The sequence below is a fragment of the Aythya fuligula genome, chromosome 15 (genome assembly GCF_009819795.1).
Source record: "Aythya fuligula isolate bAytFul2 chromosome 15, bAytFul2.pri, whole genome shotgun sequence".
NCBI classification, from domain to species: domain Eukaryota; kingdom Metazoa; phylum Chordata; class Aves; order Anseriformes; family Anatidae; genus Aythya; species Aythya fuligula.
Genome location: NC_045573.1, coordinates 1,084,012 through 1,101,981, shown reverse-complemented (window position 1 = coordinate 1,101,981; position 17,970 = coordinate 1,084,012). Strand labels below are relative to the sequence as shown.

At 58.7% G+C, this 17,970-nt stretch overlaps 1 protein-coding gene across 1 annotated transcript; it reads left to right on the top strand.

The window, feature by feature from the left end:
• Window positions 1-738: 738 nt before the first annotated feature.
• On the top strand, window positions 739-5,926 carry AQP8 (aquaporin 8). The gene is made up of 5 exons (XM_032197732.1): window positions 739-995; window positions 3,479-3,605; window positions 4,467-4,681; window positions 5,590-5,724; window positions 5,884-5,926. Exons 1-5 carry the CDS (start codon window positions 739-741, stop codon window positions 5,924-5,926), a joined length of 777 nt encoding a protein of 258 aa, XP_032053623.1.
• The last annotated feature ends 12,044 nt before the right edge of the window (window positions 5,927-17,970 follow it).

Below are 17,970 nucleotides of genomic sequence, written 5' to 3'. Positions count from 1 at the left end.
TCTGCAGGCTGCCCAGGAAAGCAAGCCAGCTGGTCTTCAAACAGGTGCTAGCATTTTGGCTACCTACAGCTCACACCATGGGAGGAATTGCATCCTGCATGTTGGCAGAAAACCCTAGACCGATGATGACAACAACAAAATAAACAAAACAAAACTGAAAAGAAAAACAAACCACCTTGTGAAGAAAAAAAAAAAAAAAAAAAAAAAGTAAAACCTTGAACCGAGGAATGACTGTGATAAAGAGGTTTTATATTCCTGGGGGCTGGCCTATCAGCTTTTATTGCCCCCTCTTTTTTTTTTTTAACAATGCAAATCCAATCCGTTTTTTAGAGCCTCCCAGCCACTGCCTCCCCATTCAGGGCACGGGGAACCTTCCAGCAGCTCGGACAGCACGGTGCTCCCCCGGCACCCCACCAGGGCTGTGCTGGCGTCCGGCACTCCCAGCTTCGAGCTCTCGCAGGGTGAGTGTCCCCTGGGGGCAACGCGGGCATCTCCTCCCTCCGGGCTTTTTGCACTGACCCAGTGTGGAAGCCTTGCTCAGCACCAGTGCCAGCAGCCTCTATCTCCCCTCGGCTGTGCCCGGCACGCCCGAGGAGCAGAGTCTGGTGCTTCCAGCACGCGCTGCCCCTCGAGGACCCACGTGGGCAGCCGGGTTCTCCAGTCCCTGGGCAGGTCCCCGATTGTGCCCGAGGGACCGGCTGCCACCAGGACTCTGCCTGCTTTCTTCCAGCTCCCCTCATGGCTGCTGCCGAGAGCAGTTGCTCCTCCATGAAGGAGGTGATGGTGGACGTCGACAGCAAGCAGCAGCGTGCGAAACCCCACTGGTACGAGCGCTACGTCCAGCCCTGTGTGGCCGAGCTGGTGGGCAGCGCGCTCTTCATCTTCATCGGCTGCCTCTCCGTGGTGGAGGATGCCGGCGGCACGGGGCGGCTGCAGCCCGCCCTGGCCCACGGGCTGGCCCTGGGGCTCACCATCGCCGTCCTGGGGAACATCAGGTAAGGGGCTGGGGTCCTCCTGCTGCTGCACCCGCTGGGACCCCTCATGTGGGCAGAGGGAGATGCCCGCTTCCATCGTGCCCCCTGGTTAACAGCAATGACTGTTCGGGTGGTGGGTGGTGGTTTAATGCCTGGGGTCTGGGGGAGGTGGTTTGGCTTCTGGTTGCAACGTTTTGGTTTTAGCCCTTCTTAACAGATAATAAAAAAAAGAGAAAGCTGAATCAAAAGTATCTCTTGGGAAAGCTTAGGCATTTCCTTTTAAAAGGATGTCAGAATGAAGCATTTTGACCCAAGTATGCTATTCCCCTGGGTATTTTCAGGTGAAATACCTGTATTACATTTACAAATGGTTTTCATTCCTCTAAAGCAACATTTAGACAAACCTGCTCATAGAAAAAGGTGTAGTTTGACTCCAAGATAGAGCTTTATCCTGAATGGAGAAGCTGAAATGGTCCCTGCGGAATTTCGCTCCCTTCTCTCTGTGTTTCCCAGCCAGATCCTTGCAGCTCAGGGACGGGGGGCTCCGGGGGCTGCCCCCACTGGGTGCAGGTGCTGGGAAGCCTCCCCCAGGCTAGGGAGCTTTGCTCATCAAGGCTTGTGTGCGAGCCAAGGGACAGTGTCGTACCAGCACCTGCTTAGGATGGAATCGCACCCCAAGGTGAAGCTCGTGCAACTGCCACCACAGGAGCTGGGGGTGCGTGTCCCAGAGGAGCCCAGCAGCTCCCCGGGCACCCCCAGCCCCCTCACAGCCCCACTGCAGCCAGGGGAACAGCACCGAGTGCTGTGCCATGAAGAGGTGCCCCGAGGCTCCCCCTCTGCTCCCCACCGATGGGACAGGGACCAGCATGGGAAGGGCAGCTCCTAGCCATTATCTCTGCTGGCTGTGGACGTGTGCTCTTAGTAGGACAGGCTGCAGCCCCTGCAGTGGGTTATAGGGTAACTGGTGTCACTGGCTGTCCCCATCCATGCTGCTGGGACGGGGCTGCTCCAGCCCCACTCCACTCCTGGACAAGTCTCTGCAACTCTGCAGCTCCCACCCTGCCCGGGGCAGTTCACAGACACCCTCCTGCCTGGGACCTGGCTCAAACAGCACAACTTTTTGCTGTCATATGATCAGTCTTTAATTATAGCTGAAGAATAAGACGTAATTATGGCTCCTAGACACTCTGACTCATCGGCTTTACCAGCAATTATTATTAGGGCTGATTGGTTATGAAACTCGTTCATTAATGCGTGTCCCGTGATAATCTGTTTTAATTAAAAGGTATCTGAGCTTGTCTTGCATGTGGTCTTTGAGATGAATGATTTGGGCCTGTCAGGAGGCGAGGGCTCGCTGCGGCGTGGGCGAGCCCTGGGCACGGCGCTGCCCTGGTGCTGGGGGGCTCGGCCAGGAGCGCTGGGGTGGCTGTAGGTTGAGGGGGGTGCAGGGCTCCCAGGCAGGCGTGAGACCCCAGGGCATCGTTGTTCACCTGGTGGATTTCTCTGTTTTCTGAACCCCAGTGAGGAAGGGGGAAGGCTCATGCTGTCCCTCAGCCACACGCTGCCAGCAGCAGCCGCTGCCTTTGGCATTGGGGCTGGGGCTGCCTGTGTGCCTCCACGTCCCCCTCCGAGCAGAGAAAATGAGTGCTGGGAGCCCCAGCAGAGCAGCAGTGCCCGTGGGGCCAGGAGGTGGCCGCAGCCCCAGCCTGGCACGGCGCCTTCCCTGCCCTCTGGCTTCCTGCAGGACGTGTGTCCTGCACGGGGCAAAGTGTCACGGCAGCAGGCAAGGGAGATTCGTATCAGGGCAAAGGCAAACAGCAGCCAGGCTCTTTGCTTTCCGTGCCTTCGATCTGGGCTGCGTGAGCTGACGCTGAGTGCTGCTGGGGTACGGGCTGCCAGCCTGGGGAAGGGTGTTCAGCGGTTCTCAGTGCTGGCACCAGCCCTGCCGTTGCTGTTCTTGTTACTCAGAGCTGCAGGGATGGGTGCCCTGAGGGTGCAAGCAGGAGTCACTCTCCTTTGGGAGTCCTTGCCCTCAGAGGAGCTGTTGCAGAGAGCAGGCGGCAGTGCCCTGCCACGCTGTGCCATGCAGCTGAGCAGAGCAGCAGCCCAGGGCTCGGTGTGTCCCCAGCCTGCAGTGCTGCAAAGCCAGGAGGGCTCCTTCTGCACCCAGCTCCCCTGTGACAGCTCCTGGAAGGACCTGGTGGTCTCCTGAGAGAGCCCCAAACCCTTTCCTTCAAACTACACAAGGGCATCTCCTGCCCTGCCAGCACATTATGCCTGCAGGGGGCTGCGTATGGAAATGCTGCTTCTCCAAAGAGTGACTGCAGAGAAGGGAAATGGCCGGATTCTGCTCCCCTGAGTGCACAGCACCTCCTCATGGGAAGGGCTGAAGAAGCATTTGGGGCTCTAGCTCCCAGCAAGCACCGGACCCCATGGGCAGCTGGGGCAAGGCAGAGCCCGGCTTCGGGGTGAGCCCCGTGCTGAGGCTCCTCTCTCCTTTGCAGCGGAGGTCACTTCAACCCGGCTGTGTCCCTGGGCGTCTGGCTGGTCGGCGGGCTGAACATCACGATGCTCATTCCCTACTGGATCTCCCAGCTCTGCGGAGGGATAATAGGAGCCAGCCTGACAAAGGTACAGGCACCGGGGAGGTCTCCTTAATCATGGGCAAATGCTGGGGTGCAGGGACCACCTTCCTGCTCCGCCAGGGTCAGCCTTGCCTGCCCCAAGCTGATGCACGGCCCAGGGGTCTCCAGCAGCAGTGCACATGATGGCAAGGGTGAGAGGCACTGCAGGCATCGATTCTCCGTGTAATTCAGAGCATGGAATTTCACAAGGCGACCCAGCATCGCAGGGGCTTGCTGCATGGGTGCGGGGCTTATCTGTGCTTGGGGCAAGAGCACCTGGCTTCTCCTCCCAAGTCTCCCGTGGTCTGATTCCACCCTGGGGCAGCCAGCTTCCCACTGCGGGCTCGGATCCAGCAGTGCCAGCACAGGTGTGGGGGTGCTGCCTCCGCACAGCGCTCTGGGGCTCGGCTAATTAATTCCCCACAGCTGCTGTTCCCCAGAGGTTCATTATACCGTGTTAATCAGGCACAGAGCAATGCACGGCACCTCTGCAGCTTCAGCGACTTTAACGCAGTGTCTGCCTGCCATTTCTGCTTGCTGCACCATTTTGTAACGTTAATTTAATTTGGTGTTGCCCATTTCCAGAGTCTGAGGTGGTCCGCACCGAGCAGCGTGGTGCTGTTTGTGCACTGCAAAGCTCTGGGAGAGCGTGGCTGGCTCATTATCTCAGGAGACACTAAGAGCCTCCTCTAATGAGTTTATATTTGCCAGGCGCTTAGGGCTGGCTTTCAGGAGGAAAGTGATGAGATTAGCTCCTCTTTAACCCGGAGCTATGCCCGCCCACGCTGTCCTGACGGTGAGCACAGATGTCTGTAAAAGCCCACAATATGGAGCGTGGAGGGCACAAACAGGGCTCCCCCCACCCCAGGCCGTGACGACGGACGAGCACTACGCCAACGCCACCGGAGGAGCCTTCAGCGGCATCGTGGCCGATGAGCAGATCCCCTCCGTCCTGGTGGGAGAGATCGTCATGACCACGTTCCTGGTGCTCGCGGTCTGCATGGGAGCCGTCAACGAGGAAACCAAGACCCCTCTGGCACCCTTCTGCATCGGCCTCACGGTCACGGTCGACATCCTGGCGGGGTGAGCTCGCGAGTCTGCTCCCTGCAGCGGGCGCAGCCCCCTGGGCAGAGCACAGCCAGGTCTGATCCTGGATGAAGGTGCCTCGAGCAGGGGCCAGGAGGGGACCCGAGGCTGCAGGGGTGGCGATCCCACACTGGCAAATCAGACATTTGGCCCTGCTGACACGGGTGTGGGGGAAATTCCTGGGAACACCCCGAAAAGGTGGTGGAGAGGCTGGAGGCTCGTGTCCAGCACGTGGAGCCCTCTCACCAGACCAATCTCTCCAATTACCTGATAAAAACGAACTGCCGCCCAGGCAGTGTTTACAGTTGGAAGCCCTGAGCAAACAGGAGCAGTTTATCTGGAGCTGTTGCTCGTTGCTCGCTGTATGTCCTCATGGTTGTTAGAACCGCTGCCAAGCTCAGTCTCGGCGCGGGCAGGCGTTTCGGGCGAGCAGCCTGTGTCTTATGTCACTGCAATCAGATAACGAGTGCACGCAATTACAAATGTTAATGGGTTGTTTAGTTAAGGCAGTGCCCCCTCTAGCGGGATTCAGAGCTCTTATTTAAACACTGCGCAAACCTCGAGTGCAAATATTTATCTGTTGCAGTTTTCTTTAATCTGTAAACGCTATTGTCTCTTCTGCCTGGCTCCCGTACCTACGCACAGCGCAGAGCTTTCGCTGTGTAAAACCCAGGCTCTGGGTAAGCCCCAAAATAGGCTCAGCACCTCGCTCACACTGTGCTGGGTTTTCCCTGTGGGCTGCAAGCACCAGGAACGAACGCAGAGTGCGGCCACCCCAGGGCTCCTGAGCTGGGCTGGTCCCAGGGCTGCAGCAGGGCAGCGGCTCCTGCCCTGTGCCCTCGCCTGCAGAAGTGAGCAGACCTGGGGCAGGGCCGGGTGAAGCAGCCGCTTCCTTTCTCTTTCAGGGGTGCCATATCCGGAGCCTGCATGAACCCTGCCAGAGCCTTCGGGCCAGCTCTGGTAGCAAACTACTGGGACTACCACTGGGTGTACTGGGTAGGGCCCATGCTCGCTGGGCTCCTCGTCGGCGCGCTGGTGAGGTGCGTGAGTGAGGTCTGCCCTTTCCCAGCCCCACGTGCGTCTGATGCTTCGGTCCTCACCTCCTCGTGGGGCTGGGCTGATGCAGTCTCTGTGTTTCGCTGTTGCAAGCGTGCATGGAAGATGCCAGCCCTGAGTTTCTCTCTTTTACCTCCCCAAAGGCTCCTGATCGGTGACCAGACGACCCGCCTGTTCCTGAAGTGAGGCCAGACACAGGACTGTGCGTGCTGCCTGCTGGTGGGCCACGCTCAGCACGCCCAGAGCGAACCCCTCAGCCCCTCTGCCTCCCCCGGGCTCCCCCACCAGCCTGCTGCAGGAAGGTTGCTCCCTCGATGCTGCAGACACCATGGAAAGTGACCCTGGCATCTCCTGCTGCTGCAGGAGCACGCTGTTGGGACAAGCATGCAGCCGAGACAGCCACGCTCCAGTTGGCACCAGCACCATGGCACCGACCGAGCACCTTGTCCCTCCTGCCAGGGCTGTGTCTGGGCGCCTGTGGCATCCCCTGGCTCTGTCCCCCTGTGCTGCTGCTGCTCCCAGGTCCCCCTCTTCTCCCCGGGGCGGGCTGGGGGAGCTGTGGGTGGCCAAGCAAGGAGCCTGCTGTAACACCAGTGCGGCAGCAAAAAGCTGAGTGAAGCAGCAGCGCGGCACGGCTCACCAGTGCTGGCACTAAGAGAGTTCTAAATTCTTAATGACTATTATTTAAGAGGCCTGATGAAGCTCCTGGCTGCGTGCCTTCACGTGCACCTGATAGGAGCTGCCTGGCCCCAAATGTGGCGAGGTCACCATAAAGCTCTCCTGCTTCTTCAGCACATCTGCAGCTCCTGTTGCAGCACCCCTGCTGTCCCCTGCAGTGTCCCCTCCCTGTCCAGCCCATGGGAGCCCCCTCCCCAGCCTGCGCTGTGGTTAGCTTCCCTCCCTCACACACATCCTGGGCTTTTTGCTGCAGAGAGCACCATGGGGAGCCGGTCCCTGCCCATCCTGCTGCCAGCAGGGCTGCCTGAAGCCAGGCGCTGGTTGCAGGCTCTGCAGCGTTTGCGTTAGCTCATGGGCTGTGACAACAGAGCTGCTCCCCCCAGCTGCGTGCCAGGACACCAGCTTTAGTTTTTGGAGGTTTCTTGGCACGCTGAGCAAAACAGCATAAAGGGAAATGGGGATGGGAGGAGGGCCCGCACCGGCTGCAGCCAGGATTATCGGGAGAGGTGAGGCTTGGTGACAGAGTCCAATTTCTGAGATATGTCGGCATCAGGAGGGCTGGGGGCAAAGCATGAGCCCAAGGCACAGGTGGCTGTGCCCCTGGGGCTGGGGGCGAGGACAGGGGGCTGTGCCAGGAGGGGAGCCCTGCTGCCACGAGCTGGAGTCCGCATGGGGAGCGTGATGGAGCTGTGTGGGCACAGGGAGAGCAGCCAGCACAGCCAGCTCTACGTCAGGCTGGGATCCGTCCCTGCAGCAGCTCTGCCCTGACTCATCGTGCGACTGCAGCCTCCCAGGGGATGGGGGTGTGGGCAGTGACCCTTCCCCGAAGGCTCGGCAGGCTGTGCTCGGTGATAAAACAGCACGCAAGTGCTCCTGCAAATACTCCCAGGGCACACCTAAAGGTACCTGGGTTTAGTCACTCCTCATTTTGTAACTTTGAACAGGGTTAGAGGTTTCTCAGCATGTCTCTAGAAGGCAGGGTGATATTGGGAAGTTTTAGAAAAGTGACTGAGGGCACAGAGCTTATTGCTTTTCCAGCCCTTACGAGTGTTGCTGTGAGGTGCCCCACATCTGGCCAGGGGAAAGGCGCTGTCCTGGGGCAGGTGTCCCCTGCCCACAGCGGGGCTCTGTGCGGTGCCAATCCAGAAATGAGCATCTGTGGTCCTGGGGGCAAACCCCCCTGGGATGGGGTGGGACACAGGCAACGGAGGGAGAAAATTAACAGGAAAGTAACCCAAAGCAAGTGAGTGTGGGGAGGGAGAGGGGCATGGCAGGGGCTGCCGGGTGACCTGAGGGCAGCCAGAAGGGCAAGAGTGGGACAGGGCCAGGAGGAAGCAGGCTGAACCGTGTCTCCGTGGTGCAGTGATGTGTGTCCTGCCCTGCCAGGAGCGGTGTGCAGGGCCCTGCCTGCTCGCCTTCCTCTGCCGCCCCCAGCTCCCCAGGAAGCCCCAGAGTGAAGCCCGTCCTTCTCACCCTGCTGTACGGGCTGCTCCAAGGGGAGGCAGAAAGCCGTCACAGCAGCTGGCATGGCAGGAAGGACATTCCCAGCTTTCTGATGGCCCCGTGGGGCTGGCAGAGTCCTGCACAATGCCACCTCTCTGCTGTCAGCTCTCTTGCTTTATTCCCAGCCCAGGAAATGACCCACACATGTGCACGCACATGCACCAAGATGTATTTTTTCAATTTTTAAAAAGGGCAAGGTTGTAGAGGGGCTGCGGCGAGGAAATGCCAGAACGAAAGCATCCTTGACTCAGCGCGTGCGTCTGCGTGCGGGGCTGGGCAGGGGGACGCGCACCCGGCGCGGGGCCGCGTGGGCCCAGGTGAGCCGGGGCGAAGGCAGCTGCTGGTTCAGGAAGGAAAATGATGCAACCCACAGGAGACAAACAGCCTGAAGATGTCACCGGGACGGTTGTCATGGCAACGCTACAAAAAATGCCAAACCAAACAAGGAGCAGAGCCGCTGCTTCCTCCCCAGCAGGACTCCCCAGGGGTGTGGGAGCTGAGGGGCAGTGGGGAGGCACCGCGGGGGTCCTGAGCGGTCCCAGCCCCTGTCTGGGGAGCAGAGCTCTGCCGGAGTGAGGCTGCAGGCCCCTGGGAGCGGCAGGGCGACCACCTTCCCCTTTCGAGAGGAAGCACGGCCCGCAGCACCCGCAGGAAGCACATTTATAGCTACAGCTGCCTCTGCGCGGGAGCTGGGGCTGGCGCCACGCTCTACCTCGGCTTGGTGCTGCACCCCAAATTGGTGCTGTGCCCCAGCTCAGTGCTGTGCCCCAGTTGGGGACCGCAGTCCCGTTGGGGCGGTGGTGCTGCCGGTCACGGTCCCCAAACTCAGACCAGGAGCAGGAGATGGGGTGCCCCATGCACATCCGCGTGTCCTTCCCCATTTTGCCGGTGATGTGTTCAGCACATTCATTTTGAATTTGTCAGGGTGACTTTTAATAAAGCATCTGTAATACACGTTGTTTTTTCCTGAGTATCATTAAAGGGCTTAATTTATGCTAATTAAATACCAATTAACTTCTGAGCACTTAATGTGCTTTAAGGACATAAAACACATCTCATTCCCATTCAATTAAATTTGCGTCAGGCCTGGCCAGAGGCCTGCACCGTGTTTTTGTCAGCGCGTGGATCTGCCGCACGGCCGGGCCCTGCCTGCCTCCTTCCAGGCCCTTGGTGCCATGGAGGGGAGCCCAAGGCACCGCCTGGTCCAGAGGAGCTGCCAGAGGGCTCCGTGGCTCTGCTCAGCTGCTGGCAGCAGTGTTTTCTGCCAGGGTTCACATCGCTGTTTGGGTGCGATTTGTCACAGGGCGTATGTGGGGATGGCCCTGGGCAGGGTGGGGCTGTGGGCACCCAGCACCTCCACTCCAGGCCCTCACACTGCAGCTCTTTCACTCGGGATGAACACCCCGGTTCATCATTCACCAGGGGAAGAAAGCAGCTCTGTCCCTGCGGCCGGGCTCCCCGGTGCCACCCTGCGTGCAGGGGACAGCCTGGGGAGAGCGGGGCGAGTAGGAGGAGCGGCTGTGGTCAGGCTGGCCGTCAGCATACAGTGCCCACTGGCTGTGAGCCCATGCCACCCGCCTGGCCCCGCAGGGGCTCGAGCTGTGCTCAGCACCATGAACACCGAGCCCTGACTGCACCTGCCCCCCGCTCCTCCCCACGCAGGGGCCGCTGCCTGCCCCGGCTGGTGGCCCTGTGGGAGGTGGCCGCTGGGGTCGGCATCATGCTGCGAAGAGCTGAGCTGTGGCGTGCAAATGTGAGAGTTAATGAGCCGGTTAATTTGGCTGAGCTTCTCCTTCCCAGCTCTCAGACCTGCCCAGCACCATCACAGCTGCAGCCCCTGGGACAGGGATTCCAGGGTTAGGGGCTGCAAAGCAGCAGGAGCTGGGCAGCAGCGGGCCACCGATGCTGCACCCGTGCTAGGGCTCAGAGCTTGGTGGCAAGGGCGCAGTTTCCTGGCCCCACACCTCCCGCAGCCACGCTCTGTGCACAGCAAGCTTCTCGCTCGCAGGCAGAACAACCTCCTCCCTGTTCCCCTCCTGCCACTCGCCTGGCACCGCTCACCCTGGAGCCAAAGGAAGGAGGAGCCCCAAATGTTTTCTTTTCAGATCCTGCCCTCAGAAGGATTACGGGTTTCTTGTGTGCTCTCCCAAAGCCTCATCTGAAAATAACGGCCTCCCTGAGCAGAAGCAGCACATCAAGATGCCAAGAGCATGGCTGCAGCCGACTATGATGGATGAATGCTTTTTGGAACATGCCCCTTGAAAGCTTCTGGGAATTCTCACTGTGCTGTTCTGTAAAGGTTTTCTTTGCCAGCCGACAGCTGGAAAAATCACCACCTTAAAAATAAAAGGTGATTTAATTCTTTTAGCTCATTTTGTCCCTTGGGCTGAAGGCACCAGCTGCAGGGGCTGATGCACTCCGAGCAGGGGACCCTGATGCCACAGCTCCTGCTGCAAACCGACACAGGAGCCGAGGCCAGGGCTGTGCAGCAAGGCTGGGGGCTGCCAGCGGGGTCAGGTCAGACGCCCCTGCAGGAACAAACTGTCTGGTGAGGTTGCTCTGGGGCTCCCCCAGCCACAGCCCTGCTTGTCAGGCTAATGAGGGTCACTGATGAACACGGCAGCTGGGGCTGGGGTTCCCCCATCGCAGTCCCGTCTGCTAATGAGGGCAGGGGCTCTGACGAGCACCCCAAACACAGGGAATTTCTGCACTCACCTCCTCTCCGGGGGCTGAGCACCTGCGCTCACATCCCACCTGCCCAGCCTGGCTGCATCCCTGTGCTGGAGCTGTGTCCTGGGGCTGAGCCACCCCCCCTGGATGAGCCCTATCTCTCTGCATGGCCGTGCCCCCCAGGCTGCAAGGAGCTCAGCACAGCCCCGATCCTCTGCACCCAGGGCAGGTGCCCGTTTGGAGGGGAGCCCCTGGATGGGAGCTGCCCTGGGATGCCCGGAGCAGGGGCAGCAGCACCCTGCGTGCTGCTGGGGCAGGCAGAGCGTCTGCCAGGCTGGCACGGCTTCCTTGACAGCTCGCACTTGGGCTGGCACGTCTCTTCCAGCCTCTCATCTCCGTGTGAGCCCTGGGAGCTCCCTGCTCACTGCCCCAGGTTCTGGAGAGCCCCCACGGGTGCTGGCATGGGGCTGGGGCGCCCCAGGGATGAGGGTGGTGGGGGCTGTGTGGGCACCAGAGCGGGGGAGGACAGCGGAGGTGGGCAGTGACGTGCGGAGCTGGCACCGTGCGTGAGCTGGCATCTGCATGTAGGAGACGGGGAGAGAGGCGATGGTAAAGGGAGTGGGAGTCTAAAATATATGCTGGGGAAGCTTTTAAACCACGCCATCAGCAGGGTCCAAGAGGTGTGGGCGCAGGGACGAGCTCATGCCCTTCACTTCAGGCTGTGCTTGGATGGTGCCGTGGGGCCAAGGGATGCACCCTGAGGTGGGGTGGCTGCCCTTGCACTGCTCCATGTGCTCTGCATAAGGAGACCAAGGCACAAATGCCAGAGCAACCTCCCCAACCATTACCACATATGCAAAGAGCACTTACGAGCATCATCACCACACGAAAAACTCCAGCAGTTTCAGCAGAGGACAGCAGCCGGGGTGCTGGGGGTGCCCCATGGGGACCCATCCCTTGGGCAGCTGGGGGTGTCCCCAGCTCTGCTCTGGGGGCCCACCCCGACTGTCCCTGCTCTGGGACCCCGTGGTGGTGCAGGAGGGACCCCAGATGGAAGGGAACTGGGGTGGGGGTGGTTACTGCTCTGCTTCCCACCCCCAGCTTCTGCTTTTACTCCTCATTTTATTGATCTTTAATTTCTTTTCGCTTTCAGTCATCGCAGCCCACTTGGGCTCCCTGGAGAGGAGCCGGTACCAGCGTGCCTCCCAGGAGGGGGCCTGGGGCGCGGGGGCTGGGGTCTCCCCCGCACGCGAGCGCAGCGGTGCAGGGCCAGCCCCTGTGCTCCCCCCGAGCCCCTCTCCATCTGCATGGGGACTTCAACCTCGCTTCCCCTGGCACCGAGGTGGTTCTTTGCCCAGCTCGCTGTATTTTAAGATGGGTTTAGATAGATGTTTATTTCCAAGTAATGTTTTTTTTTTTTTTTGCTTTTGCCAGTGTGATTGTTTGCGGAGAGGAAATATTGAACAGAAGCCACAAAGACAAAGCCTCAGATACTAATTTGTGCTTATGCAAATGTGACAGAGGTGGAAGCCCGAGTTCAGGCACGTAACTCCTGGGCCTTGAAATCGATGCGAGTACCAGCGGTGGGTGCACGATCCCCCTGCTCAGGCCATGGGGTCCCCCTGCCCCCCTGCCCGTCCCCACACGCTGTGCTCCCCGGTGGCACAGTCCCGCCAGCCCCAGCCCTGCACCCAGCGCCGGGAGCCAGCTGCTGGTCACCATGGAGACCCGGAGGAGGATTTGGAACCATCGCAGGGAAATTTCAGCATTCCCCTGGCCATGCACAGCCCCTGTTCTCTCCTGGCTGCAGTTTTGTGCTGCCCAGCCCCACACAGGGCTGCAGAGCTCTTTGCAGGACCGTTCTCCCCAAGGGCAGCCACCACGGTGCCAGCCAGTGCCGACCCAAGGGCTGTGCCTGGAGCAGGCAGCACAGAGCCTGCCACCAGCATTTCCCAGCCTTGGGACAGTGCCCAGGCGTGTCCCTGAGGTGAAGCTGAGCCTCCTGGTGCTCTGAGGGGCTTCCCCCTCCTCCAGACCGTTCTTAATCTGCCCCATCCCAGAGATTTGCCCATAGAGGCTGATCCCAATGCCGCCGGCAAGAACCTGAGGGATGGGTTTTGCTTCAGCAACAAGAGTTTCTGTTGCTGTTTGCTGCTGCTGGGTTTCCTGGTTTGAGGATCAGTGCAGAGGCACTGAGCGGGGTGGTGGGCTTGGCTGCAGGTCGCTGGGTGCCTGAATTTGGGCAGAGGGGCTGCCAGAGCCAGCAGGACGGATGGGAGCAAAGGCTCAGAGGAAGGGGAATGCTAATCAGACTGTGTGCTGGCAGCAGCCAGAATGCTGCACAATAAATAGCCATTTTAATTACTGCACAATATTTACAAGATTGCTTCCTCATTTGGGAAATTAAAACAAATGCTCCATCAAAATGATCAACATTGTACAGAGAAGCAGAGGGCTGATAAAGAAATACATCGGCTGTTAATGAAAGTGTAATTGGCACCTTGGTGCTCGCATGCCTGTCTCCTCTTCTTCGCAGCCACGGCACAAATGACAGCAAAGAGCACCGCGGCCACAGCAGCACTGAGCAGAGTGGGGGCACTTGTCCCCACTGCGGGGTCCCCTGCCAAACTGGGGCAGGAGGGGGGGCCTTGACAGCCCGGCCGTGCTGAGGCTCTGCAGAAAGAGGACACCTGAATGTTGGGCAGGGGATGCTGAGCTGCAAAATCCCTCCTTCATGTAGACGGGTTTCTCCTGCCTGTCCTGCCTGCTGTTACCACCAGGAGCTGGTGTTTGCTGGTCCCAGCTCTGGCTGCTTTGCTGCCCCTCTCCTGATGTTATTCCCCAGGCTACAGGTCCTGGGATGATGTGATGATTTGGGGGGCTCATGCTTGATAAAAAAAGGTTTTTCCAGCTAAACTGGGCATGGAGAAAATGTCTCAAAATATAGTCATGGATAGGTAAGGGGGACAGATGGTTTCTGAGCATTTGAAGTAGGTAAGACCTTGTTGGTTCTGAGGGAAGTTGCTGCCACCAGCCCCAGCAGTGGTGATGCTGCTGGTCTGGGTGGTTCCCCAGGCCTGGGAGAACTCCTCTTCCTCCACGGCCCATTCTGCAGAGCCCTGCTCAGCATGCTGCAGCCCAAGGGCTTGAAAACATCTGGACCTGGAGAGGCAGCCCCGACCTTGGTCCTTTGTTGGGGGCTTGCGTGACCTGGCAGCTCTGTGCATGGCCGTGGTGTGGGCTTTAGGCACCAAGAGCTGCCGAGACCAAAGCACATCCCATGGGGACACCAGGGGGCCCATAGGGCTGGCGCCTGGCCTGGCCCCCTGGCACCTCCCGGGGTGCAGAGGGACCCGTGCTGGGGTCTCCGTGTGGGCAGCACAGCGGTGGTCCTGGCACCGGTGAGCATCCCAGCCTGGCAGGGACAGCCCCTGCGGGGTGTTGGGGACCCCCTGGGCACCACAACCTATCTCTGGGCTGCCCCTTCCCTTCCCCCTCCCCGTGCCTTTATTCATCTCCCGTTCTTCCTTTTTTTCGCAGCGCTTCTGTTGCCATGGGAATGGTGATATCAGTGCTCGGGGTGGGGCTTGGTGACATTGATGAGCGCAGCACAAGCCCGTTTATGTAACGGGTGCTGCATCCCTGCTCCGGCCACGCTGGCACCGGCCAGGCCCACGGGGGGATGAGGCACCCGGCACCCCACAGGACCCCAAGGGACCGAGTGCTGTCCCCCTGCACCTCCCACGTTCTGTGCCCAGCTGGGTGCAGGGAGCAGCAGGCAAAGGGGTTCGTGGAGATGCAGGGACAGGGACGTGTGGCTGCAGCCGCAGCTCTGGGCAGATCCACAGCCCTGCCCGGCGTTCCTCCCAGCCACACAGCGCTGTCCTTTCCTTCTCCCACCGGGCTTGTTAATTACAGCCTGTGTCAATGGCTTTTACTGTTTGATCATTAAACCAGAGAGAACGTCAAACAGTGTCAAAGGGAAGGCTCATTTCCTGCACGGCCAGTGAGGTTTAGAGGACAGGTACTGGCGCTACTCAGATGCATCAGAAGTGGGTCAGGCATAAGACTTCCAAGGACATTTGAGAAAGCAGCAGGAATTAATTATGTTCGGATACCTGCTGACAGTCCAGAAGTATTTCAGAGGAGGAGATTCCACCTCGAATGAAACAGAGGAAGAAATGTCAGGAAGGCCCTTCATCTGCCAAGCGTCTGTTCATACAGGAGCGCACAGGACCCCAATGGGACGTGGTCCAGACTGAGCTGGCAGTGCCAAGGGTTCCACCTTTTGCTTGCTCCAGGAGCAGCAGCCTGCAGGGAGGGTGCTGGGAAAGCCCAGGTGACAAATCTGGGGCTGTCCTCAGGCCCCAGCACTGCCCCAGGCTTGTGGAAGCAACTGGATATCGCAGACATTGCAGAGATTAAAAACAATAAATAAATAAAATAGTTTAAATGGGGAAAGTGGCTAGTTCAGAGGCTGCTCGTGAAGCACAGACCTTCCTTGGTGTCAGCAGAAAAATCCCACCCAGCTGTGGCCACTTACCCTGCCCGGTGCTGGGGCTGTGGGCAGCCAGAGCAGGGTCCTGGGGCTGGGCAGGTGGCCCCCCAGCCCCCCGGTGCGCTGCCTGGGGTGTGCTCGGGGCAACGACACCTGAAAGCAGCTGAATGAGCCCTGGTGCTGCTGTCCAAAGTGAGTCATTTAGCTAGAGAGGAGTGAAAACCTTATGCTAATGTTTTCCATTCAAAAATTCTTTTGATTTCTAAATTAGTAAAGCAGTCGATCTTTCTGGGGGATTTTTTTTTTTTTTTTTGACAAAAAGTTTCAAATATTTCTGGAAATTCACTCACAGGTAGGTTGTTCTGGTTTCAAAAATTGTCTTCTTTCCCACCAGAAAGGGCCATGGATGGGAAGCCTGGGGCTTCCCAAAGCTTCTACCTGCCTTCGCAGCCCCCTGCCCTGCACAGCACCAGGGCTCGCTGCTGCAAGCACAGGGCGGGGGGCAGCAGGACACGGGGGCAGCGGGGCAGGGTGTGCGGCGCACCCAGCCCCAGCTCTCATCCGTGCCCTGCCTCTGTGCCGGGATAATCTCTGGTGGAAAATAATGAGTGATAAAAGTGGTGAGAAAAGGCAAACCGCACCCCGCACAGAAGGGAAATCTGTGCTTTATCACAGACCTGGTTTTGCTGGGAAATGACCAGAGCAGCTGGAAAAACCCAGAGACCCCAGACCAGAGCTGCTCGAGGGAGAGAGAGCAGATTAGCAGAGCAAAGCCTTAGCGGGTTAAGCCAAGGCCGACCGGTGTTCACTTGGAGTGAACAAGCAGGGAAGAGCCACCTCATTTTTCATGAAGTATCTGTGAGAAGGGATTTACATGCTCAGGACATGCCAGCAGCAGCGCCAGGATAAGCTGGGGTGGATGAAGGCCAAGGCCATGACAGGGACATCTCTGAGGGTTTCCATCTCCCTTGATTTAAGGCATCCAGCTGATGGCATTCCTGAAGAAACGAGCTTTGGAGCATCCCCAGGCTGGCATCCCGGACCCACAGCAGGGTACCTTGGGATGCTGCAGGCCTGAGGATTTGCTGGGTTCCTGCAGGACCTGGCTGGGGTCAATCAGCAGGAGGTGGCTGTAAGTGGGAAAAGCGAAGGGCTCGGCTCTGAGGAAAGCCCTCCCGGAGGCAAAGCTTAATGAAGAAGTCATTGTGCCTTGGGATCAGACCTGCCGCCTGTAATGGAGCCTCATTGTTATTTAAATTACGCTCCTGGCAGGGCTGGGTGAATAACTTCATGATCAGACAGTTTTTCTGAGCAATGAGATGAACCACGCATATAAAGCCTGCCATCCCTTACGAGGAGGAGGGCTGGAGAGAAACCTGGTTCCCTGGGGAATGGTGACTGGAGCAGAATTGGTGTGCATCCAAACAGCCTCAGATGAAGCCACCCTGAGGGACGAGAGCTCTGTGGGGTGTGGAGGCTGCTGCTGTGTGTCCTGGGCTCTGAGCTGCCCCTCCTGCAGTGCTGGGCTTGGGCTACGGGCAGGATGTCTCCCGGGGAAGGGTGAGGGGACCCTGAGCGTGGCCGGGGCTGTGCCAGGTACCCCGGCTGCACTGCTGCTGGCATGGGGAGGTCGCGCTGCACAAGCACGGTGCTTACCCCTCAGTGTTGCTGCTGTGATGTTTGGGCTGCACTTCTAAAGTCCAGCAGAACGTTTTCAGAGCTGTCCCCATGTCTCCAGTGCTTTGCTACCCAGAGCCCAGAGCTCCGCTTTGCATGCAGGTAAAACACGTGGCAGGCACGGTGCTGCTCTGGCTGCCCTCACCACACAAAGCTCAGTCAGGTGCTCACCTGGCTCACAACACAGCAGAAAATCCCCACTGGCCTGGATCGATAGCAAGAAGTAATGCCTGCTTCCTATCAAGTCAGAGGACATGAAACCCTCTTATTGATCAAATGGTTTTGGAAACGAGCAGCAAAACACGGAGGATTTTACCACTAGCTTAGTTTAGCCAACTGTGCAGGAAGAAGGTTTGACGTGGGCCACTTTTGGGTACATGAAACAGAATTAATGTTGTCCCTGAGAACCCAGCAGACAGGAATATGAAATATTTAAATTCCCTAACCATGTTTGTGATGTGCTGAACCACGCAAGCACCCGACGGGTGGCTGCGCTTGCCGTGCGTGGAGGTCTGGAGCACTTGGCTTCTGCAGCTTTCTGTCGGGTTTGGTGCCTGTGCCCCTTGCCTGAGTGGGAGACCAAGTGAAAGACATGGGTTTGCAGGGTTTTTTTATCTCATTTATTCATCTGCAGTGTGCTCTGTCTTGAGCAGTGATGGAAAAAAACGTGGGCCCCTAAACCAGTGCTGCATATCTGCACATTGAGCCAGAGAGTAGCTTGCTGCCCCGGCTCTCCACTGCTGCTCCTGGCAGCTCCGTGCTGGGACCTGTGTCCCCAGGCTTCCCCGTGCCCATGAGCCCTAGCAGAGCAGCACGAGGTGGTTGGGAGAGCCTGGAAACCAGGCACAAGCTCTGCTTCTGCTGAAAATATCCTGTGATGTGATGGGAAGATGCTGTCCTGCCCGCTCTGCCCTGCGTGGGTGGGTTTGGGGTGGACGGGGCCCTGTTTAAGAACATTTTTTATTGCAGCCCCTTCCCTCTGCCCATGCATTCCTGCCTGGATGGGCCGTGCAGAGGTTGGCATATGCCAGCTCTCTGCCAGCTGGATAACCCGAACAACCCGTGCTCTGGGGACTGCTAGGGTTAATATTTCCTTGCTCTCTTTGCGATGGGCTTCCTCATCCCTGCACAGGATTCTGCCTCTGCTCCATGCATTTGAAAGCCTCCCTGTGTGAGTGGAGCTGCAGTGTCCTCCAGCAGCCCC